This window comes from Dermacentor variabilis, chromosome 2 (genome assembly GCF_050947875.1).
Source record: "Dermacentor variabilis isolate Ectoservices chromosome 2, ASM5094787v1, whole genome shotgun sequence".
NCBI lineage: Eukaryota > Metazoa > Arthropoda > Arachnida > Ixodida > Ixodidae > Dermacentor > Dermacentor variabilis.
In genome coordinates, this window is record NC_134569.1 from 134,921,567 (window position 1) to 134,946,626 (window position 25,060).

The window sequence follows — 25,060 nt, forward strand, 5'->3', positions numbered from 1 at the left end:
TCTCTCTGTTGTTTTAAGTGTTATCGACGTTCCCGCGGTTTTTCCTTCTGTTCGCCTTGGATGGCGACTTGGCTCGTGATGACTAAGGATGTTAATTCGGTGTGACGCGTCGCTTTATTTTAAAATTCGTGTATCTGCTATTTTTAACAGTAAGGCAGTGTATTTTGCAAATTTTACAGACCCGACCCAAAATAAAATATCGAACAAAATAGAGAGCTTTAGAATAGGGGCCCGTCAGAAATTAGTGCTGTCTCCATCGCACATGCGTGAGATGTAAAATGCCTCTGGGGTTAGCGTCGGGCACGTTGCTGCTCGCATATTAACATCTATACCCACTGACGTTGCCAACAGTTTCAGATTACGCTTTCCCTTTTTTTTTCTATTGCGGTATACAGCGCCTGAAATTAGCACTTTTTTTATAGAAACGTTGTCCTACACTTACAGCATCGTTCCGTTGTAGCGATCGACGCTATCGATATAGCGTTCCCGCGCCGCGGATGCGGCTCTCGAGGTTAGGTTACAGTGTGGCGCAATACGTTGAACTTGCATCCTAAACATTGTGCCGGCAGCGATTTCGTTCTCCGCGTTTTGTGTATCTCTTGGAAGAAAGAGATAAGGACCGCAGAAAGAGAAAGAAAGAAAAAAGGATCATTTTTAGAAGAAAGAGAGAGAACGGAGGCGCGCCGGCTTTGCCGGAAGCGCGCTGGCTTGGGCAAGTGTTTGTTATTCCGCTCGTCGTGCGTGCGCAGGCTCCTCGGTTTCCTTATGCAGGACGCCGCGTTTGTGTCGGTGGCGGGGGGCACGCGCATCCATATCGGAGAGAGAGCGCGCGCAGCGCAAACTCTATGCATGCCGGCGGGGCGAATTCGCTTCCTGCTTTTTTTAGCCTTGGCCCATGCCCCCGTGGCGCGTGTTTTTGTTAAGACTGTGCGAGGATCGTGCGAGCGGTTTCGTACCTTTCTTTTTTTTTTCTTTTTTCACTTCTTTTACCTTTCTCTTGTTGCCTCATCCAGCCTCTTTTACGTTTTATTTTTCAGGTTTTCTCCGCAACGACTGGAGAATGTAGGCCGCCCAGATGGGCTGCGCGAGCGGCTTTCGGACTGTTGCGTAATAGAGCTTGGGCCCCGTTCGCTATACGCTTGCCGGCGCGTCCGCATAACGTGTAGAGTGCGTTCGGGACCCGTCGTGAAAAGGCAGTGCTAAGGGCCAGCATGCCATAGATAGACAGGCAGACGGATGGACGGACGGACGGAAATCGGGGAGCGAGAAAAGAGGTCCACCCTTGTAGCGGGGGGATTCTTACTAGAGTGCTAGTAAGAAACTTCGTGTCCTTCCGTGTTAGCGTGCGGTAAGTTTTTCCGTCCGGCTAAATGCAGCTGGTTCAAGACGACCCGGTGTCTCGGCAGATTATTCGGAACTTGGGATTAACGCTAAGTAACGCGAGACGGTCAACACGTGTTTGCCTTGCCTTGGGTAACACGCACAGCTATAGGAGCGGTTTCGTGCTGAAGTACGGCGTGCCTAAAGCTATCTTAAATACGCGCTTCCATAACAGGTAGCATACGTACTAAAGTGTTCAGCAGGTGTGTATGGAGACACTCGACTGACTAAACTTGCGTCAATGCGAGGCTTTTCAAGGAGGGCGTGCTGGTTGATGCGAGATCGATTTATGTACCTGAATACATGCCACAGTTATTTCTTTTCTTTCCTTCATTTTTTTTTCGCATTTCTTATTTCTACTTAGTTCTAATTCGTCAATATATAAGGCTTGTACGTATACTTGAAAGCGGAAATCCGTGTATCCTAAGCCAACGTAGCGGGCCCCGAGAACTACTTTTGAGTGAGTGAGTGAGTGAGTGAGTGAGTGAGTGAGTGAGTGAGTGAGTGAGTGAGTGAGTGAGTGAGTGAGTGAGTGAGTGAGTGAGTGAGTGACTGAGTGAGTGAGTGAGTGAGTGAGTGAGTTGAGAGCAGTAACGTTGCGTTCTGCTACAGCGCTATGGCATATTTGTTCCGCTGTCTTTTGTGCTAAAAAGAAACTTCAAGAGTCGCCGCTGCACTGTGCGGATGCCTTTATCTTCTGCGCGATGCGGATGCACGCGCGACGGAGTAAGCAGAGATCGAAAACTACTGGTATACGATATAGTAATTGTAATTTGTTTACTCAAACTCTTTAAGCAGTAGGAAGGAATAAAGGAAGTTTTCTGCTGGACGCACTAACTGTCTAGCTCGAATGGCAGGCACCTTAATGGCGGCCAGCGGCAAGGGAGGTTTATGCGACAGACAGTTGAAACTATAGAGGAGGCCATGAAAAAATGCAATTTACGTTCTAGATACAAGGCTCGTGACCAGGTCACATTGTTCACCCCTAGTTCACTTGTTTGGCACAGCACGTAGTGTTTCCGGCACGTTCTTTCCCACAGTTCAATTTTTTCCCATTAGCCGATGGAGCTTGCGCGATGGAACGGCACTGAGTGCGGGGACGACGTGACGTTAAAGCTGGAACTATTAATTATACGAATCACGTGTCAAGGCATTTGTATACCTTTACGCTTGCGTTAAGAAGTTCCGGACGGTGTATAGTTTTGAATAACTTCCTCGGCGAGCACCTCGCGAAGAACGCGTGCGGCCTGCTGCTGGTGCTCAGGCGAACTGCCCCGGCGACAGGTCGTGCTCGCCTCCCTCTCCTGCTAGAGAAAGCGGCCAGCTGCATGCGTGCACAAACGCGAGAAAGCCCGACGGTGGCCTCTCGCGCGCGCGCGCCGATCGGCGCTTAAAATACTCGGTCGCTGCCCGCACGCGCGAGCGAGCATTCAAAAGGCTTGCCCGTCTCTGCGAGCTCGCGCTGCTCAAGGCGCGAACTGCTATTCTGGACCGCTATGCGCGGACGGTGCCGGCGTGCGCTCTTCCTTCCTACGTACACCGCCTGGTCTGCCGGGATGGCTGGTCGGTCGGTCAGCGCCTCGCACGCTCGCGGACCTCGCTCAGACCGCGAAGGGCATTGTCCGAACGCGCTCGTAGAGCAAGCGGCGTATTAGGGGCTGGGGGGGGGGGGGCTGAAATGGGCTGGTTGAGGGTCGGCGTCTTGGCGCCGCGACGACCGTCTCCTTCCTTTTGTCCTGTCAGCGCGCCCTGCAACGCCGCATACAAATGAACTTGCGGTGCCCGGCGCTGTGGGTTTCCTTCTGTGCGTGTTTTCTTTTTCTTCCTCATTAAACGTTCGTTATGCGCGTACGCGCTCGCTCAGACTGGCCCCGCAGGACAAAAGGCGAGGTTCGGTAAGGAGACGGTTGAGAGAGAGACAAAGACTGTTCCGTGCGCTTACTCCCCGGAAGTGCCTTGTTGGTCGCTCGAAAAATTGGGACCGCCTTGACCCCGGGCCACCCGGCGGAATTTCGTTTAATTTCGCGCTCTGCTCACAGACTGTCCTTATGGCGGCGACCGTGTTTTGTGATCATCTGATCTTTTGTTCTTCCCGTTGGCTGAACTTCGAGGCTGGCTTCCTCGCGCAAGGAACGCCGTTTGACCGCCCGTTCTCAGGTATGGTGCGCATTGGAACGGTGAACGGAGAAAGCGCAGACCGGAAGTTCCTCGCTTGCGAGTCACTACTTTCAGGTGTCTCGCCCACTTAGAAGTGGCGTAAATGCGCTCTGCGCCGCGCTTTAAGGTGCATGGCGTTGGAGGTTATTCTGAGCTGCCCCCCCCCCCTTTTTTTTTCGACACCCTTGGTCCGGCGCCAGAGACCGCGAAGGCCTCGTCGATTTTTGAATGTGGGGACCCCTTGCGTTTCGGAGAGGCCCGCGCTCTGCCTTGACACTTGCACCGGTATACGTAGCTGGTGCTTCCGGCGATGCGTCATTCGCAATGATGCTGCTTGTTTCTGTGATACTCGCTGTGTATTGGGACGCTTCTTCGTGTTATTGCCTCCGGCCATAATGGCCCAGTTGACTGTGGGCAGTTGTTGGGGAAATGCTCTTGGTATATTTTGGTATGCGTAATGTTCACTGTATACCGGAACCAACAAAGACACACACACCAGGGTGTGTATACAGCATTGCACTGATGACGAGTTCCCCCGTAAAGTGAGGAGATATTCTGGCTGTTCTCTCTGCAGATAATTAGCTCCACAAACAGAGTGCATTTCCCCACTGTTTGGTTCTCGCTAAATCGAGTCCGTCTTTCGCAGTGACCTCCAGTAGTAAGAGAGTCCTGGTAGTCAACCAGAACTCCCTTTTCTCGCATACCATTCAAAGGAGTCTATACGAGACCGGCTGATTAACTTATTTGTTGACTCAGCCGTTGCAATATCCATTAAATAAATCCCGCCGTCTGTCTTACGTGCATCGAAATATTGGAACACCTGCCGCGTTGCATTCCCTCTTTCTTCGGGAAAGGGCTGCCGCTTCCGGGAATGGCGAACAACTGACTTAAGGTACCGTTGTCGCTCCGGCGAGCTTGCTTATACCTTCGCCATACCTGCTGTTCGCCCCCCGCATACAGCAAATCTCAAGCCCGTATTTCTCGCTCTGTGTAGTTCTCACATGATCCTATAAGGGGCACATCGAGTGGCACGTATGGCGGCGTGTGGCTATATAGCTCGCTACGCCTAGCTTTTCTTTCGCGCTCTCAGAACTGCGCGGATTCGTTTATTTGGGGAAAAAAAAGGGGGGAGCGTGCTCCGGGAGTGGATGAGTGAGCGGTTGCGCTTCTACGGCCGAAGAGTTTTAGTGTAGGCGCGCGCAGCCCCTCCAGCGCGCTCGTCGGAGAGCAGCACGGCGAACGGCCGGGAAGCGCGCCCCCCGAGACAGTTCGCTCGGTCGTGACCAGCCGTGAGCGCGCGTTACGATAACAAACAGGCTGCCGGGGGTGCAGCCCAGCGTCGTGAGTGCGGCAAATCTGCTCTGTCTGTCACGCGCGCGTGGGTTGCCTCCGCAGCGTTGCCGTCGTTCTCGGACGTGGCGAGGGACGCGGGCCTTCTGTGCAGACGGTGTTTCCTACGGTGCTTTGCGGCCACCCAAAGGGCGGGCCGTTTAAAGGGACACACGAGAAGATCCACCGAGTCAGTTTGAAAAGACGAAGTATTTGAAAAATTTATTTTTTCGGTAATTTGACTGTTACCAGCCGTGGAGTAGCTTACAGTGGTTATAGCGTTGCGCTGTTGAAATCGAAGTCGCGGGTTTGATCACGACCGCATTCTGTTCTGACGGGGGGGACGAAATGCAACAACACTCGTGCATATATGTCGCGCATTAGGCGCGTGTTAAGGAAACGCAGGTGGCGAAAATTAATCCCGAGTCCAGTATACTATAGCGTGCTTCACTATCAAATCGGTTCTGGCACCTAAAACCCAAAAATTCAATTTCTTCTCAAAAAGTTTGACTGCTAAACAAACGTTGATTAGTGGAAGAAAAGATGCGAAGATAAAAATAAAAGCTACGTTTCTCGAATTTTGCGCCGAAACCCGCGGCACCTTTTCGTCAGCACGACGTTGTGGATTTCAAAGTATATTCTCTCATACTTCGGCCGTTGTGGCGCAATAGGCGTTTTCTCTAGTAGCTATGAGTTCAGTCTTTGGTTCATTTAGGATACAATGCGGTCCATCTTTACCGATGAAAAAAATTATCTAAGCCCGCGAGCAGACGTCGCCCAAACGAATGACGACGTGGTGAGCGCCGGTTCCGTGGAGTTGCCGTTACGGGCGTGCAACCCCGTGATGTTTCTCTCTTGAGTTCGTCTTGCACTAGCACAAATGTAAATTTCACTCGTACGCGCTGCGAGGATCGCTCCTACCTGACTTACGTGTAACACCCGCCGTAAACAGCTGCCGTCGCGTCGCTTCTATACGAAAATGTTGGCGTCGACTGCGAGCTCCCTAAAGACTTAATCGTGGGCCTCAACCGCGTGCCGCCGCCAGCGTATGTAGTTTCCTACGAATGCTCATCAGAGGGAACTGCGGCCAGTGTCTACGGGAACTGCAAATATTATATATGCATGCATAAATATAGCGTATATGCATATGACTTAGCCTAAACTACGATCGTCCCGGCTTCAAATGGTGCTGCGACATTGCAAATTGTTCATTTTCTACAAATTGTCGCTCTTTGGGCGGAACGATTCGCGCTGACGAGGAATGTGCACACAGACCTTGCCGCGTAGAAGGAAACAGCTGCGACTGCTCTGAAATTCGCGAAGCTATAAGCGGAATAAATAACGTCACGAGAACGTTTGCAGACACACGCGCGAAGAAAACGGACAAATCCCCATGCATGTACTGGTAGCCATCAGTCACATAAGTATAGCTGAACACGCGTCCCAGCTCCCGAGAATTCTCCTCCTCTGCGCTAAATTTGTTTTTGCAGGCAACTCTGTGCCACCATCCAACGAATTTGCGCTCTCCGCCTCCTTTCCTCCCTCTGGTCGTCATTCCACGAAGTTCCTCCCGTGTGTACCCGCGAGCCTCAGCAGTCTGCGACCCCGTGGCCGTTTTGCAGCAAGCGGGCAGGCTGCAAATTGCATCTGCGGGAGGAGGAGTGTCAGCGTGCGGTGCATCCTGGGGTCTCCCGGCAGCGCTAGTTTAGTTCGTACACCCGCGGGTATATGCCCTGTTTTGCCGCCGGCATAGTTCTCGTCTTGCCTCAGCGACGGCTGCTGCCTGCGTCACGAGTTAAGCGCCTTTCCATACGCCCGTCAAGCGACGGTGGCGCACGCGCGCGCTTCGCGGCCGGTCCATTACGCTAACCCAATTCGTTCGTCCGGAGCGATGTGATACACACGACGTGGAAAAAGCGTCGAGGCTACAGCTGGCGATCCCGCTGCCTCACTTCTTCGGACCCAGATTACGCCCGCGTAATTTCATCACCTCTCTCTCTCTCTCTCTCTCTCTCTCTCTCTCTCTCTCTCTCTCTCATGCGCGCGCGTGCGCTTTTAGACGCCGTGTTGGGAACTCCACGTAGTTGCAGAGACAGACGAAAGGTCGCCACGAACGATTGTTGCCTTCAATAAATGGTGATGCAGTTGAGTCTCACGATCCCCGCACGTCATATATTATAGAAAAGCCCATTTGTGTTCTTTCCCGCATCTGCTCTCTGACGTGTTTATCTCGACGTGCCGAGTACGATGTCCTCCAGGGCCCGTATATAATTAAGGGAGAAAAAAAGACGCGCAAGCCTGAGGCGTGGCAACCGTCTTACCCACAGATATGACGCTCAGAGCCTCATGTGATAAGGAAATAATTATAGCAAATATGAAACACATTGGGCGTGCAAGTGATGGTGGGAAGGGGAAGTGTAAATTTCGTGCAGTAAGTACGCGTATATGTTCGCCTGATAATTTCCGTGTGTGCTCGGTTGTCACGTAAAAGCCATAAAAGGAATGTTGGCAGTTGACCGTACACCAGAAGAAAATTTGTGCAACTCTGATAAACCTCAGAGAAAGAAGCAGAGAGAAGGAAAGGCAGGGAGGATGACTGAACGCTGTTTGCTACCTTACACGTGGAAAGGTAATGGTGAAAAGTGAGAGAGACGACGTGAGTACAGTTGTTTCACGCGCACTCTGCAAGGTGCAGCGTAACTACAATCGGGCACTGAAGTACGTCGCCTTTATCTAAACTGTAGAAGAGCTCGTGTACACGGCCTTCCAGGCTGATGACCTGTTAGCACGAGGTGCTGTACTGGCCTCCGACCAGCTAACGTTCTCGCATGAAGAAAAAGTTGGGTGAAACTACGCGCCAGATGCCACGGACTGCATGCTGTCAGGATGGGGGGCTCAATCCCATCGCTCGTAACCAGTTATCAAGATTGGAGTCGGGCATGAATTAGAAGGTAGCTGTCCCATGCCGTCGTCCAAGTTATCCACGCTGAGGACGTTGATGAAGGGAAGGACTGCTTCTCATGGAGAACGAGGAATATGGGTTTATTTACAGTATCTACATCAGTCTAGCACGACTGCGACAGAAAGTACATCAGTCTAACATGACTGCTTGAGAAAAGTGCCCTGAGCATCCGCACAACAGCGGTTTATAAACACTCGGTCCTCCCCCGATACCCAGGTGACGGAAACGGCCGTCGAGTCATCGTAAACAAGTCGCCTCTCTGCGGGACGGTTTACACACACACACACAGGTTCGTGGAGCCCGCCGAGGTCCGACTGTCTTCGCAGAACTCTGGGCTTACTTCAAGAACGGTGCGTGGGAAGGGGTCTCCGTCGACGTTCCCGCGGCAACTCCCCTGCTCATAGCAGATCAGGTCCGCGGTGGCGAGTGCAGGCACAAAGCCTGCTTCGTCGAACTCGGCTCCAGCGATGGAGAGTTGAGGACGCGCGTATTGTTCTCGACGCACAGTCGACGTAGTCACGCCGTGGCTAGAGGTTTGCGGCGACGCTCCAGGAAAAGTTGACGCCCGCGGTCGCAATTCGTTGGCAAAACTTGCACGTCAGTGGGCCGTTCTTAACAATGCCTACCATCCTCGGACAGAAGTCCAGCGATAATTCGTAACTCGTAACGTATTGGGGCCGCCTTCAGAAGCTCCCCTCCCTTGACGGCTCCTGTGGCTCGTTCCTATGAAGGCTGATTGATTTAGAACTTGTCAAACCAATCAGGACTTGAGGAAAAGCCCAGTGGTGCAAGTCGTAATTCCCTCGGGAATTTCGACTTGTCACTGACGGTATGCTGCCTTGAACTTCGTGAAGCGCCATTGCAGACTCGTCAAGCGGTACGCGTCTGATTGATTTCGCAGTAGGATCAGACAGGAAACGGGGATAGCCGACATTTTAATTGACATTAAGAGAACGAAATGGTACTGGGCAGGCCATGTAATGCCATGTAATGACCGGTGGACCATTAGGGTTACATAATGGGTGCCAAGAGAAGGGATGCGCAGTCGAGGACGGTATAGAGAGTCGCCATGGCAGCAGCGATGCAGCTCGGCCGGGAAGGCTCAGTGGCTTCGACCGGAGGAGTGGACTGGCGATAGACCAGACTGTCTGAAACCGTGTCCTCGGTCTCTCACTTTTCGGTATCACTCCCACTGCACATTCCGCTGGCCGCACCAGTGGCCTCATCATCTGTCCGTCATGCATCGTGAGCCTAAATCAATTCATCGCACCAAGAAGGCATCTCTGAAAGATCCCCGCTTATCCACGTTTCCGCGTCAAGTGAGTTGACTCTTTGTCCGCGAATTTTGTAATCTCATCGCCGCATCAAAATCTCTGCCTCTCTTAGATCGCGCTTCCTTTGGTGTTTCGTTCACTCTTATTCTCTCACCCTTGGAGAACCACCCATCGGGTCTCTGTTCTGCGAAACCGGATGAAAAAAGAAACCTACTGGATAGAGGCGCTACACACCCACACACGTCATCGTTACTTTCCACATCGCGCAACAGTCAGCTGCTACATTACCAGCGCGGGCGGCTGAAGCGTGATGACGTCAACGCACGTGCTCTCTCGTCGTCGACACGGCCAGTCGTCGAGCTCTGGCTGTGGCGTTGCCTCACGCGAAAGTATCCCCCGGAAGCGATCGATTTAAGATTACGGTCCCTGGTTCGCGTCACAGCCCCGGCGAACGTTTGCACTTTATTCCTCTGTGCTTTTCTTCGGCGAAGCCGCGGCGTGCGTAGTGGAGACCCGTGAACCGTCGTCGGGCTTCCGCGAAAACGGGCAACACGTCGGTGCCACGTTTCTGGAATGGTAAGAAAAACGGGCTTCTGTTCGCGTTGAGCTCCGCGGCGTTTCTTTCCTTTTACATATTCTGTATCGGAGTCTTCTATTCGGTGCGAACGCGGACGCAATGCTTCGCCGCTTGGCAGCTCCTCCCTGCGTGGGTGTGCGGCCTTTCGCGGCGGATCTTGGGCAACCCCGCAACCGTGGTCGGCCTCGTTTTCATTGACGTCGGAGGAGGGAGAGAGGGGGGCAGGGGTGCGGGGGCAAGACTGTCGTCTTGCGCAGTGCTCGCGCACTCGCGCACTGGCACACACAGCAGCAGCAGCCTGCTGCGCTTCGGTCCTTCTCCTCCTTCACTCTCTCTCTCTCTCTCGCGGGCTTCTCTTGCGCGTCTTCATCCTTCGCTTCTCCCCCGAGCGGCCGCTGTCACCACCGCGCGCGCTCTTTTGCCGTCCATCTCCTGCCTCGGGCAAACTTTCTTGCGACAAGCTCGCGGGCGCGTTTACTGGTACACTCAGATCATGCACTTGGCGTGCGGCTGGCTCTCTCCACAGTTTCCTATTAAAAACTGTCGGAGGGAAATGCGGCGCTGCGATCATTCAGCTGCCGCGAGAACGATGACTATAGCGTGGATTTGTCTAATGTCCGCGCCTGTCGTTCTACGTGTTTCTACGTTCCCGTGGAGTTATTTATTACGCTTCATCGTTCCAGATTTGTGAGGAATCATATGTTTTTTTTCTAAATGCATGGTGGCAGTAAGTTTAATTGCATACGCGTAATAATTACGAGTTGTTGCGTTTCAAGCGCAATAACTTTATGAAGATTATCGACATCTTGCGAAGTGTGGGCAAATACATGTACTGCCGATTGTTCCCACGGTACAGTTGATCCGTTATACTTGAAGTTCCCATAAACACGGTACTAGCGCGAGATTTCACTCTCGGTAATCTTGTAGGAAACTGTATGGCACTCTTCTCTGGCAATCGCTGCCTCGCGACTACCGCTTCGGCATATTTATTGATTGCCCCTCCAGTCCCTTCTACGACAGTATAGCTGCTGTACGAGGGCGCGGAGTATATGGTTAATTGTGCAGGGTTTGGTCGGTGTGACGACTACGAACACACCTGCGTTGACTTGGAACAGTACTTCGTTCTTCTGGTCTGTGGTCGAGAATATTTTAGACCAAATATACATTTATCGCGCTTGAGCAGCAACACTTTTGCGAGTGGTTATCGAAAGCGCGCGTTCGATACCGGTGCCCGAAGTGTTTAGGCCGCGGCTAAAATTGTGGCAAGCGCCGAGCGACCTTCGAGTATATTTGCAATGTCATAGCTTCGCCATGAAGTAGCCAAAAGAGTTTTAAAAATAAGATTGGCTCCAATCCACGCTATGAAGATGGTTGGCCAGCGAAGCAGTGATATATCGCTTGACCCGATAGACCAACGTCACGTAGCCTTGAACTGGGTCCTGTTGAGCCTGAGCACGACGCCGTTGTGCGTATTGACTTTGTTCCCGTCGCCGCTCGTCGTGTTCACGCTGCTCTTCGTGAGTTCTAACTATGCGTGGCCTTCCCGTAGCGCTATCACAACACAAATAAATCGCTTGCTATGTAGGCGGGTTCGTCTTTTACAAATGGAAGTGTAGTGACGTCACTCCCTGCTTCGTATGCTACAGTTGCCGCTTTCCGGCAACTGCAGCTTTATGCAATCGCAATCTTTACCGGAAAACGCATGCGGTGAACGCTAAGTGCTTCGCATTGCTCGAATACGCTTTATTACCTATCATGTGGTTTTGACATTTGTTTTGTGCTTTTATTTATTGAAGCTAATGCTGGGGTGGTGCCTTGCATGCGTAATTCCAATGGAGATAGGCACTTTTCGCTTCCGTTCATGGAATGTTTTGTCGACTAATTTGTCGACGGAGACGAACAAATCCCGAGATCCGAGTCATATATACAGCTTCGGTGTTGAATGGCTGCTGCGTCTCAAATCGTCTACTGCGTATAGGTTGTCTATTTCATTCACGTGTTCTGTCTTTTAGCGTGAGCGTCGATCATCAACTCTTTATTCGGCTTACCTGCTCCCTCTTCTTGCTTGCCAAACACGAGCGCATGACTGTTGCTGAGCGCACACATTCGAAGTTTGTCTCCGGCGCGGCATTGACTGCGTTCGTAAGCGATTACCACGGATATTACTATATATAGCTGATTTGTCGCCAATGCTGGAACGAAGCGTCGGACAAAGCGTGGTTCGAGCTTACCTGCGCTACGCAACAGGGCCTCGACTTCACAGCTGATGGTTCTCTGGTCATGGCCTTAATAGGGTGGAAGTCTTCGCTTCCATTCTCTCTTCGCTGAGCGTGTCGAGAGCGCCTGAGAATGTGAGGCGAGCATGTGTGTGCGTGGAGACAACCGAGGAGGAGGAGGAAGAGGCGTCCGTGAGAAGCAGCGCACTGCTGGCGCGCAGCAGGTATTTCTTCCCGCCGCTGGTTGCAGCGGCAGCGGCGAGGCCTCTCCTCGGCCAAGAATATCTGCCCTGTTCGGCTGCCACGCACGCAGTATAGCACTTGCCGGGGCCATCGCACCGCGCGGGACCTCTCGCAGCCGGCGAAGGCACGCCGCGCACCTGCGAGTCGCAACCGGCGCATCGCTGCAAGGGCTCCCGCGCGCGCGCGCGAGCGGTGCATCATGCATCAGCACGGTGTGCCGCGGCATGGCACGCCACGCATCGCCTACCTGCCTCCTCGTCGTGCGCTCTTCTTGCTCGCTGGTGTAGGCTACGCGCCCACGAAACAGCAGCGCCGGCGCGAGCCGGTTTCCCATGTTGGGCCTCTGTGTTCTTATTCACAGTCGTCTCGGGTGTTCCATTTAGTCGACAAATTTCGTGGTTGTTTTCTCCGTCGTCTTAATACGTTCAGCTGGCGACGGAAACATCTTTACTCTTTTCAGACCCATTACTGGCCTAATGGGACTTCCTATAGTCGTTGCTCGTGCCCCTGTGATGTAATGAGGAACATGTTTTTTTTTTATATATATAAAATCGTTGAAGAATGCATCTTCATTCGGTCTCATTACAGGTCCGCCTCTGATTGGTAGACGCAGCGAGGCTGGGCACGTCCTCAGTGCGAAAAGGATATAGCGTGTATACTGAGAAAGCTCGTTAAGATAGAATGTGGAGCGATAAGAAAAAGGTGCAGTTTCGCCCGAAATTCAAAGCATCGATTGCGATAGCAAATTAGTAGATACTTATGTGAAATAGGGACAGTAGATTTATAGGCCCTATAAACTTTTAAGCATTCGCTAACTAAATTAACAAGCATGTTCTTACGCGCGCACAAGCAAGCATGGAAACATCTCACTCGATGACCGCGCACACTCGCTCAAAGCTCGGCAATAGCGCGGCAGCAGCAACGAGAGAAATGACCTTCGTGCTGCCTCTCGTTTCAACGCGAACTAAGCGGCGAGAACAGTGCTAACACGACGCTATCAGCTCTCGGTGCACTCTGTCTCCATCGCAGATACACAGCTGCCGCCGGAGTAGAACCCCCCCCTCTCTCTCTCTCTCTCTCTCTCTCTCTCTCTCTCTCTCTCTATATATATATATATATATATATATATATATATATATATATATATATATATATATATATATATCCCGCCCCCCTCCCCCTAGTGCCTTGCGCGCGATTGGAGACGGCGCGCTTTCTCCCCGCTTTGCTTCCTTGAGCGCGCTACATTGAATCACCGTCGTCGGCTCACCCGCGGACGCTTTTACTCGCACATACAGCTCGTGGCGACGATGTTATCGTCCTTGGACTTTTTACGGATCATGGCGTCACTGATTGCGACGACAGAAATGCGCCTGGAGCGTCTATATAATTGCTATAGCAATAAAAGAAATACAGAGTGCAATAGAGGGGGATAGAGATAGAACAGTCGGGCACATTTGGGTTGTCGTCTGAAAAAGCGGTCCGAGTTCCCTGTCACGCCCACAAAATATGGCGTTGGATAGGAGCCGCCGGAGACATGAACAGGACACTTTGTACTTCTGTTTCGTCTACTTGGGTCCCAGCATGGACGGTTGTTTTCGCATTCTTGCCGCGGTTAGTAGAAACATAGAGAAAGAAAAGGGAAGGGTGATTGGTACCCGAAGCTGCAATTATTCTAAGGATCTACATCCAAAAAAAAAAAAAAAAAGGGAATAGGAACGGTAGATCGCCCACACCCATAGTACATACCCCAGTGAATCATTACGTTTCAGGTGGCAAGCTCTGTCGCGACAGAAGAACGTCCAGAGACGCCGCACTTCATTTCTGGGCCGTTCAACCTTGCGGCAGACACGCGCAGACATTGATGGGATAGCAACTCACTACTCCCTGTCCACCACTGCTCACGGCATTGCGCCTCCTTAACGCCATTCTTTACTTCGATTTTATAGTCGCGGTTGTAGGCAGGCACGCTCGATCCTTGGCACGTGTACATAAAACTCGGCGCATAAGCATTCGTATGTTTCTTTTTTCTTTTCTATTTTTTGTCCTTGCGCCTGCTTCCCCCCCTCTCTCTATTTTTTTATTATTTTTTTTCTGGTGCGCTTTTCTTGTGTAAAACGCCAACGGTTCTCGCCTTCGATTTCGCCCGGCGTCTGGAGTCGTCTCGTCTTCCTCGTCCTCTGCCCCCTTGCACCGCGCTGTAAGAGTGCGTGCGCGGACTCGTTTTGCGTCGCGGGTCTCTCAGTGCGGCGCACAGCATCCCCCGCCGTTCTCTCTCGCCCACCGCGCGCGCGCGTCTTGCCGTGTGTTGGTGGGCGGCGGAGGCGTGGGGCCGCGCCGCGGATCGAGTTGCGGAAAAGTCTTCTCGGGTAGCCCGGACACGTAGCGCTCTTTGTTCGACTGTGTCTCGGCCCGCGTGCGCGCTGCCTCCGCGCGTGGCTCGAATGTCTTGTTTCCAACTGCCGGTTCACCGCCTCCCCCCCCTCCCCCCTTCGCAGCCGTCTGCTGCGTCCCGGTGGTTCCAGACGAATAGCAGGTGCGGGACAATGGCGCACTGATACCCGACTTCGTCGAGGTGCAAGGTGCAACTTGCCCCTCGCGAACGAATCGTTCGGTGCGCGCGCACGCACGGTAAATTCTGAACAGGCCCGCGTGTGTGGTACGAGGTGACGCGGGCAGGCGCATCGCACCTCTGCCTGATATTATACCGCAGTTGCGCGGGCGCACCAAACGTTACAGCGTAAAACTCGGTTACCAACTACCATTACGGGCGATCGCGGTTGTTACGGTCGGTTGCGAAGCGAAGCTGGCCGCTGCATACTCCGCTAACTGCATTAATTGCGTATGTAAATTGGTTTACGTTTACTTGTTGAATACTCGTTTCGGTTGGCCGTAACGGAGGTTGAGCGTAACCGCTCTTCTTCTTTTTTTCTTAACAAGAACCCCGTAACATTACGGAGGCCATAACTAGTGCTCGTGTGACTAAGCCATCAGACTAGACTAGACTGATGATGTTCTTTCTTTTTTTTTTTTTCTACTGCGCTCTCTTGTATAGCGCGGACTCGCCTGCACGGGTATCTTTTCCTCTGCGTTTCACGTTCTCGAGGCAAAATAAATTCCCGGACAGTAAAGGAGTAGATGGTGCTGTGCAAGAGAGCCACCTCGTGCTGTACCGTGAACGCCGTGTGCGTCGCCCTAGAAGTGTAAATGCCTCGGACTTGCCTTTTGGTCTCACTTGTTTCAGTCGCAGCATTCGGCATCGCTCCGATGTATTCATCTCTTTCTTCCAACTCTTGTTTTTTTTTCTCAATCCTTTATATAGACTAACGCATTTGTTTTTTGTTTTTTCTTGCACGGAAAGGGCAGGCGTTAGTCAGGTGATGCACCGCCTTTAGTTTCCTTTTCTAGGTTCTTGGCGAATCGTGGAACCAGAATAAACTTCATAGCCCCATCTACACTCCGTTCCATACATAGCAGTCAACGCTGTGGAAGGTGTACGCAAGAGGTTCGGTCGAGAAACGTGATCACCCCGTGCGTTCCGTTCGTGCTTCGCTGCGCGTTAACAGCGTTCGCTTGCGCAGCAGGCTCGTGAGGCTCCTCGTGACGGGTTGCAAATAATATTAAAAAAAAAAACGAAAATAAAAATGGTCTTAAACAACGCATTAGTGGCCGTACGCCACAGTGTGTTTGTTTCTAATGGTTAAAACTTGTTTCCATTCAATACTGAGCCTATATAAAGAACAGTGGCGCACCATTACGGCCAAAAAATACATCGAACTATATTCAAGTGCGAACGAAGCCAGTGCGAGAAGTCTCTCTAGCCTCCACAGCGTTGACTGCTATGTATGGAACGGACTATAGCTGTGTCATAAAATGTTCTCTTGCTTTTTTTCAAGTTTAGCTCCGTTTGGGTTTCGTGAGGTCATGCAATTAATTACTTGTGCACCCCGATTGGGGCATAGACAGGTCGGCACATACACACTTTCTCCGTCGTCCTTTCGAGGCTGTTTTCCCCCATTTTCTTGTGTTCCTACTTCTTCCACTGTTCTCTCTCTCTCTCTCTCTCTCTCACTCTCTCTCTGTTTTTAGCGCGTTAGCATGAGGAGTGCCAAAGAGTAAAAAAATGTGCGTGTGAAGTGTGGGATGTCGGTCACGTGGCGAACGTGTTCACATATGGGACAGAAACTTGCAAGTTCACAAAGAAACTCGAGAACAAGTTAAGGACAGCGCAAAGAGCGATGGAACGAAAAAAAAAAAAAGAGAGCAAACGGGGATCGCCGATATCCTAGTTCACATTAAGAGGAAAGAATGGACCTGGGCAGGCCTCATAATGCGTAGGGCAGATAACCAGTGGATCGTTAGGTTTAAAGAACGGGCGCCAAGGGAAGAGGAGCGCAGTCAAGGACGGCAGAAAATTAGGTGGGGTAATGAAATTAAGGAAATTGCAGGCGAAGGGTGGGAGTTAGCTAGCACTGGACAGAGCCGGGTAACATGGAGATCGCTATGAGAGGCCTTCGTGCTTCCAGTAGACATAAAAATAGGCTGCTGCTGGTGATGATCATGATGATGATTATAGTGCAGCTGGCGTTGGTCTACGCCGAACCAGCGTTGGTTGCACTTCGCTCCTCGATGGACAGGACATGGGTCGAGTGAGCTCCTGAACAACACTGCAATGTGGTGAACGCGGTTCAAATCGTGGATCCCGAGACATCAAATGTAATTACGGGACCTCGATTGGACCCGTAAGGCTAACGCACTTCTCTCGCATTTAGCGCTAAGTCGTGAATCGCATTTATTATTTTGTTTCATTCATTCATTCATTCATTCATTCATTCATTCATTCATTCATTCATTCATTTTTTTCCCGGCATTAGCTTCAACGTTGCCACGCGCCCGTTGTCGGCGACGAATGCCGCAACCGTCGCTTCGGGGATCAGTCAAGCGACGCCGGCCTCTCGCACAGCTCGAACGAGATCAACCCGAAGGGCCACGTTTCTATGGGGACGAGAAGCCCCGTCGGTTCCTGCATGCATTGCTCCCCGTCTCCCGTTTTACCGCGTCTCGGCCACCCAACGACACGCGACTGCGTACCGCGCAGCAGTCGCTTGCCTTCCTTGCCGTAGTGATAGATGAAAGCCGCCGGCCACTGTAGACCCACGAAGCGCCGCTTCTCAGTTCATTAACTGGACGAAGACCCTGGCAGTCTTTTCAACCCCCGTTCTGCCGCCCTTGTCTGCGCCCCCGGCTGGGGAAGTGGCGCGAAATCTGCGAAGTGCTTCTTCCCAAGGTCGTTCTTTCATTCCTCAGCCTCGCTCTTATAACGGCGTCTCTGCCTCCCTCCTCCTCGGTTGCGGCAGCGGCAACGCTTCCGCTGTACGCTGGAGACCTAATCTTGTCGGACCGGAACAGGGTATTGCGGCCTTGCTCCGTGTTATATGTTGTCGATGCGTATTGCTTTCCCGCCGATGCTATACCGCTGCGCTTTAGCCCTTGGTCCTTTATATCACTGCACGGTGTGAGCTTGCGCCTGGCTGACGAGCGGTGAAGGTGCCTAGTTCGTTTCGATCTCGACGATCAGTGCGGGGATTGCTTCGCCAAAGCCGCCCTGTCGCGCGGGACGCGTTCGGAGCGACAGCTTGAGACTGTACGATTGAGGATTCTCTCGTGCCTGGCTGTCACCCGACGTTGTCCCCCTTTCTTTCTTCTTTTTTTCTTCTTTCTTTCCTTTCCCCCCTCCCCCACTCTGGTATATATGGAAGCGAGTGGTTCGCGAACTGTATGTCACAAGAAAGGTCGTGCGTTTCGGGAGCTACGGTATGCGCACGCGATGATAGCCGTATAAGCCTGAACGCCTGTATAACAGCGGTACATGCAGGCTGTGTTCCAAGTACTAACGCCACTCGTGAAACATGTCACTCATGTTTATATGCAGGGACGGCGACTGCGTCTTTGTTTTTTTTTTTTGTGTGTGTGTGTGTGTGTGTGTGTGTGTGTGTGTGTGTGTGTGTGTGTGTGTGTGTGTGTGGCATATTCACTGCGTACGTTGCGATTTCTGTGCGCGCAGAGAATAATATTGCCGCGTTCGAAGCCATAAATTACGTTGTTATGTCTGCTCGTCTGTATTTCTTGAACGACGCATGCCTTCTGGGCTTTTATGAAGCTGAGCTGTAGAATATTTCAGAAGCCTTTCTTATGACAGATACGTCAGCAGCGTTCATGCCTAGTAATGATTCGTCGCGTCTAACGTTTCATGAACTACTAAGGACGCCGTACTGATTCTAAGGTTCCGGTGTAATTTCGGGCACCTGGACTCGTTAACGTGTCCCCACTATCTTAAGTACACGAGCGTTTTGTGGTCTGTGCCCAACTATATTTGTGACCGCCACGCGGCGGGCAATAAAAAGCACGTGACTTGCAGTGCGGCATGTACAAAAGCTCTCCGAGCCGGATATTATTCCAATGATTTTCGTACCAGGGGTTTGAATGCGCCCATGGATTGTTTATGCTTCTCGTCTGGCGAACAATTTCAGCTACATAAAATTCTTCACCGTGAACCCGCGCCGCAGCCGGAGATCGGGCACGCTATATGTAGCTGCCTTGCGCTCAGTACAGCAGAACGTCAAAGTTATGCGTCTACCTCGGCGTATAAAAAAATAATTTTCAGTGAAACAAGTAGCAGACGCGCCGCGCTCCAAACTACGTGCAGATCTAACTTCTGCGGGGTGCTATAAACGTTAAAAAAATAAAAAGCGCGGGGCTATATGCGAAGGCTAACGAAGACAAAACGACGAGGTCCTGTCGTCCTCCGCCCTTTCGGCCTCGTTTAGTACAATGTTTATACTCTCAGTCTGAAAGGTGGCTGCACTGGCTGTCGGAATCTGTCGGGACCGTATGGGGAACCTGTTGGAAGCTTGTGGGATGCGGCTTCTTGCTACGACAGGTCAGTCCTTTGTTGGTTCGCGTGCAGAGTGGTATATAGTAACTTGTATCTCCATGAATGCATTTAGTGTAGCGCGATTATATAACGTATGGGCGCATAGGAGGAACGAGCCATATACACTCGCAGCGCTATAGGTGCGCGGGTCCTGTTCCTCCTCTGCGTCCACGTATGGGACTAAAGTTGAGCTGTACACTAAATGCATTCGCCACGACCGCCCAACAAAGCCCAAATCGCAGTCCCGATCGTGTCTTGCGCTGGTTCGGATCGAACCATGCTCCAGGAGTCGTGCGGAGCTCAGTCAGTGGGGTTAGCTAAGCGTGCAACGTCCCATATCGTGTTTTTTTTTTTTTTTTTTTTTTTTCTGCCAGTGTGTGCCTTCGCGTTCCGAAGCGCCGTGCTCGGCTCGGCCCGCGTATAGATACGTATGCGGTTCGCTCGCGCGCATACCTTTTTGGCGAGCGAGTGCCCTTCCTTACCCCGAGGTCGGCGGCGCCTGACGTCAAATTCCTGTCGCGCGGTTCCTCGCCCTCGCGACGCGCGAGCGGAGAGCGCGAGACGAGAGCGTCGCGTTTGCGTGGCCTGGATCTGCGCCGCGCGCCGCCAACACGCGCACACTTGTGTGCGTATCGCGCTTCTGACTCCCCCCCGTCACCATCCCCATCGGCGGCGGCCGACCGTCTTTCGAGCGACGTTCCGCCCGCTCTTCACACAGATGATGTATGCGCGCCTTTTTGTTTCGCGTCGGCGTCCTTTTGTCGATGGACTCGCAGGGCGCGCAACGCTGGTGGAAAGGCGCCGAGCGTTGCCGGTCGCCAGTCGCGTCACGTTAACCGTTGCACGCGCGTGCGCGCGTCTGCGCCGCTGGCAGGGGAGGGGGGGGGGGTTGCGAGTTGTGACGCAAATCTTCTGAATTGACCCTTTGGAATGCGTTCAAAAACGAGGACGTTTCGTGAGAACGATCGCAGGTCAGTCGGGACTCCTAGCATTCTATCGGTGAATGCGGCCGGCCGATGATAAACGGCGCGCGCGAACGGGAGAAATGGGGAGACAGTTTTGAACGTCGCGTGAAACTTCACAGATAGGACGCGGCGGTGGGGAAATTGGGTATCGAACACAATTTCGCAGCTTCTGCGGAAGGCTGTGGTAATCGTTCTATCGAGTGGTGACCTGCATATGTTTAATGGCCATATAAATATGGCCATTTGCAAGAAAAAAAATTGCAGACAGTCCTCATGCCGGACATATTATTAGTAAAGGCGGCCGGTCTGTCAGATTGCCTTTTTCCGTTAACTCATTTTCATTTTGGCGAGTATTTGTTTTAGTCACTGACTACTCCCGCTGAGCCAGCTGGGAGGGCAAGCGCTGCAAATACGGTGCCTCGACGTCCTCGCCTGCCGCTTTCAGGCGCCTATAGTGCGCACTGTACGTGGCACCCTAGTTATAAAAATATGAAAGAAAGAAAAGACGTGGGTGGAGGGAGGAGAGAACGAAATAGAGAGAGAGAGAGAGAGAGAATGAACGAGCGTTGTCGTGTCCGTAATTACGAGTGCATGTTGCGCGTGTTCTGAAACTTAGCCAACCCACGGCCGTGGCCTATTGCTTAACTAGAAATTATAAGAAAGGGAAATATCGGCCTACATTTTTGTTTATTTTTTCTAGTAACCGGCCTTTCTTTTATCTGCCAAATAAACGCAGACAGACTTTCTTGAAAACATTGGTTCCGCGTTGCCGTGCAAAGTAAGTGTCTCTTCGAAGGCTTGGCAAAGGCGTGATTATTCTATGGCGCCTTCGCGTGCATCCCTTGATTGCGTGTGTGCGCTGTACATGACGTCGCTCACTCCGCGTCTTCTTTCTCCCCTCTGCAGGCACGGTGGTGAGCTGCGGCTGCTGCTCGCGGAACACGTGCCCACCTGCCCGTGGATGACTGCCCCAGCACGGCGCCCGCCTTCCTCGGGTAAGCTCACAAACACGTACAGCCGCAAAGTGTGTGTGTGTGTGTGTGTGTGTGTGTGTGTGTGTGTGTGTGTGTGTGTGTGTGTGTGTGTGTGTGTGTGTGTGTGTGTGTGTGTGTGTTTGCGCGTGCGTGTGTTTGCGCGTGCGCATCATTCAGCCGCGCTTGGCTCCAGGGGCCTCTGTGTCTGCCTCTCCGATGACCGCCGGTCAGAAAAAGAGAGAGAAAAAAAAATGTGGGCACAAACACAAGCAGCCACGAGTGGTCTCACCCCGCTCCTGTCGCTGCTTCGTTCCTCTAGTTTAAAAAGCTGCCTCTTTTGTTGCTTCGCGCTAGTTTGTCGCGGCTTGTGCCTTGCTTTACGTGTTTCTTTCTCTCTCTCTCTCGCCCGCGTGTAGTTTATTGCGTAGGCGTGAACACCCGCCCATCAGTTCTAAGAAAGGAGATGGCTTTACGAATGGAGCACTGCTCGTCACGTCACGAGCGCGTAGACACAAATGGGAAAGAAGGCACTCAGCTGCGTTAGTGATGCGTTAGTGCGTGGGCCCGGTCGGTCGGGGGGTGGGGTTGGGGGGAAGGTAATGAATTTCGCGTTTTTTTTTTTTTTTCCACGCCGTGTTGCCCAGCCGCACATGCAAGTACGTTGCAGCGGCTTTTGCCGTGCTTGGTCGGTTCTGTAAAGTGCGCTGCCGTAGGTCGTCCGTGCACCGGTAGGAGCAGCACAGTGTTTGGATCTGACTGCTGGTACGATCTGTTGGGAACTCGGCGCTGACGCCCGTGGTTGTACCTGGGTCGCAAGCCCCAAGGGTAGCGTTGGCCGGGCGGCCTGGGGTACAACTGGAAGCATCCGAAGGTCCCGGCAAAGCATGAGTCGACTGGTAACAACGAAACAACTTGTTTATTTTAACATCGCAAAGAGTTGGCGGTCAGGTTTGACCGAAGTAGAGAGACGGGAGAGCACTTCACTCAACAGAAGAAATCGGAGCCCTCCTTTTGGCGTCCGGGGGCAGCTGTTTTTATACTCTCGCAGTTGAGGGCAAGAAGGAACCCCTCAAAAGACGAGCACGTGAATGTACAATGGGCTAATGGTGACGCACACTGTCGTGGCGCTGCGCACGATCTCGTAGCACCCTGTCGTGGCGCTGCGCACGATCTCGTAGCACCCCGTCGTGGCGCTGCGCACGATCTCGTAGCACCCTGTCGTGGCGCTGCCGGTCGGACACAATGACTGTAACGAGAAGATGGTCCCTGCTTTGGCATCGCCTGTTTCGGGCACAATGACTGGAACGAGATCCCTGCTTTGGCATCGCCTGTTTCGGGCCCAATAACTGGAATGAGATCCCTGCTTTGGCATCGCCTGTTTCGGGCACAATGACTGGAATGCGAGGAGGATCCCTAGGCGGTCGCATCGCCGCAGACGCGCCTGGAAACACCTGGCGATGAGTGTTGCGGCGACGACGATCGGGCCAAAATGTCTGCCGCCCCGCCGCAGTCGCGCCGGCAAAACCACGTGTCGCAGGCGAAACGCAACAGACCGCCCCGCCGGGGGAAGGAGATCCCGATGGACAGGGGACTGCATCCGCTGTCCGGAGGGATGTCGCTCGATGATGCTCATAACCGAAGTCGGGCGTCCCTCGACGTTTCTTGAGCGCAGCGCACAGAGAAGGCCTCGTTCTCTCGTTCAGGTTCGCACGGGACACTGCAAAGTGACTTCGGGAGAGTTCACATTTTTGTTCTCGTTCCCGGCAAGCGTTAGAACTACGCTGAAAACTCAACCGCTCAGTCAGCAAGCACGGCACAACCCTCACTAAGCCCTGCCAGGCTCTTTCCCCTTTTTATACCACTGCCTAGTTCCTTACAGTAGTCTAGCACCACTCAGAACGCGTCCACAAATTGAAAAATTGCACTAGAAAGCATATCATCACTTTGAAACACTAAACAAAAGCAATATGTTAAAAAAAATCCTGCCTCAGGAAGAAAAACATCAGTAACAAACAATTTTGAGGCTGATTCCTACGTTAGGGGCTTCGACTTAAGCCATCGGCGTTACCGTTGAGACTCCCCTTTTTTGTAACGCACCTCAAAGGAATATTGTTGTAAAGCGAGGCTCCAGCGCAGGAGGCGGCCATTTTTGGGAGAGATGGTCTGCAGCCATTGGAGAGGGCAGTGATCCGTCTCAATGATAAACCTCGAGCCGGCTAGATAGCATGACAATTTCTGAACGGCCCACACGAGACACGCACACTCTTTCTCGGTGGCGCTATACGCCTGCTCACGACTGGTCAGCTTACGACTAGCATACAGGACGGGGTGTTCTACTTCTCCATTTTCCCGTTGGCACAGTACAACGCCCATGCCTCGCTCACTAGCATCGCACTGAACAATGAACCCTTTTGTATAGTCTGGCGATCGTAGCACAGGCTGGCTTGTTAGGGCACTCTTTAGGGCGCTAAAAGCTCTTTCCTTTGTCTCGTCCCAGACGACTGTTTGAGGCTCTGTCTTTCTTAGAGCATCCGTCAGGGGAGCCGCGATATCAGAGTACCTAGGGATGTACCTCTGATAGTAGCCGGCGACACCCAAGAACGACCGAATATCGGTCTTGGTGCGCGGTTGCGGAAAGTCTCGCACAGCGGCCACTTTTATTTCAGAGGGGCGGCGACGACCCTGACCAATCACGTGACCGAGGTAGACAACCTCGGCCTGTGCTATCTGGCACTTAGGAGCCTTGACTGTCAAGCCCGCTTCGCGCAGGCGGGTTAGCACTGCCCGCAAGTGTGCCATATGCTCAGACCAGGATGCGGAGAATATCGCTACGTCGTCTAGATACGGTAAAGCGAATTCTTGCTGTCCCCGCAACACTTTATCCATGAGACTTGAAAAACAGTATGGCGCGTTCTTCAAACCAAAACTCAACACTTTAGGACGGAATGTTCCCATTGGTGAAATGAACGCCGCATACCTACTAGCCTCTTCTGTAAGTGGAACCTGCCAATAACCCCTGACAAGATCTAGGGTGGAAATAAACTGAGCGCTACTAACTTTCTCAAGGCGCTCCTCGATGTTAGGGATCGGATAAATTTGATCCTTAGTGATGGAATTAAGCCTGCGGTAGTCGACGCAAGGACGAGGTTCCTTGCCCGGTACCTCAACTAAAATCAAAGGGGAGGTATAATCACTCTCACCTGCCTCAATAACACCGAGCTGTAGCATTTTCTTTACCTCAGCCTCCATAATATCGTTCTGGCGGGGTGACACCCGATACGCCTTGGATCGTACTGGCTCTGGGGAGGTAAGTTCTATATCATGAGTAAGTACCGAAGTCCTACCAGGCCTCTCAGAGAACAGACCTTGAAACTCTTGTAATAGCTGGTGTAGTTCGGTTTTCTGCTCAGGCGACAGCGGTGCTTTACTGATAAGGTCACTAATGACTTGACCGGTGTCTTCCCTGTTCGTCACTGAGCCTAGTCCCGGAAGCTCGACCGGAAGCTCTTCAGGAACGTTTACCATCATGCACACCACTGCTTCCCTTTGTCTATAAGGTTTGAGCAGATTACAGTGGTAAACTTGCTGTGCTTTCCGCTTTCCTGGCAGACTTACCACGTAGTTAACGTCCGACAGTTTCTGAACAATTCGTGCTGGGCCCTCCCACTGCACGTCTAGTTTGTTGTTTAGCGATGTGCGCAATATCATGACCTCATCGCCAACCTCAAAACGACGGGCCCTGGCTGTCCGATCATAATAAACCTTGGCCCTCTGCTGGGCCTTTGTCATTGCTTCACCTGACAACTCCTGTGCCCTTCTTAAGCGTTCGAGGAGCTTAAGCACGTACTCCACCACGACTGGGTCGTCGCCCCTACCTTCCCATGATTCTCGAAGCATGCGAAGCGGAGATCGAAGCGAGCGACCGTACACCAGTTCAGCTGGCGAAAACCCCGTAGCCGCATGCGGCGCGGTCCTTAAAGCAAACATCACCCCAGGCAGACACAGCTCCCAGTCAGTTCGATGTTCAAAACACAACGCTCTCAACACGC

At 52.4% G+C, this 25,060-nt stretch overlaps 2 protein-coding genes across 5 annotated transcripts in view; one reads left to right on the forward strand and one right to left on the reverse strand.

Moving 5' to 3' along the window:
- Window positions 1–12,472, reverse strand: part of LOC142570455 (uncharacterized) — a 19,850-nt gene extending 7,378 nt beyond the window's left edge. Inside the window, exons 1-2 of the mRNA XM_075678840.1 lie at window positions 12,386–12,472; window positions 11,911–12,003 (exon numbers count right to left, since the gene is read on the reverse strand). Of these exons, the coding sequence (XP_075534955.1) occupies window positions 11,911–12,003; window positions 12,386–12,472 (180 nt within the window). The remainder of the gene's footprint in view (window positions 1–11,910; window positions 12,004–12,385) is intronic.
- The window catches only part of Ptpmeg (protein tyrosine phosphatase Meg), a 323,767-nt gene that overhangs the window by 96,464 nt on the left and 202,243 nt on the right, over window positions 1–25,060 (forward strand). For all 4 annotated transcript variants that reach the window (XM_075682040.1, XM_075682038.1, XM_075682041.1 and 1 more), the window contains exon 2: window positions 20,944–21,032. The gene's annotated coding sequence lies outside the window, so the exon portion shown is untranslated. The remainder of the gene's footprint in view (window positions 1–20,943; window positions 21,033–25,060) is intronic.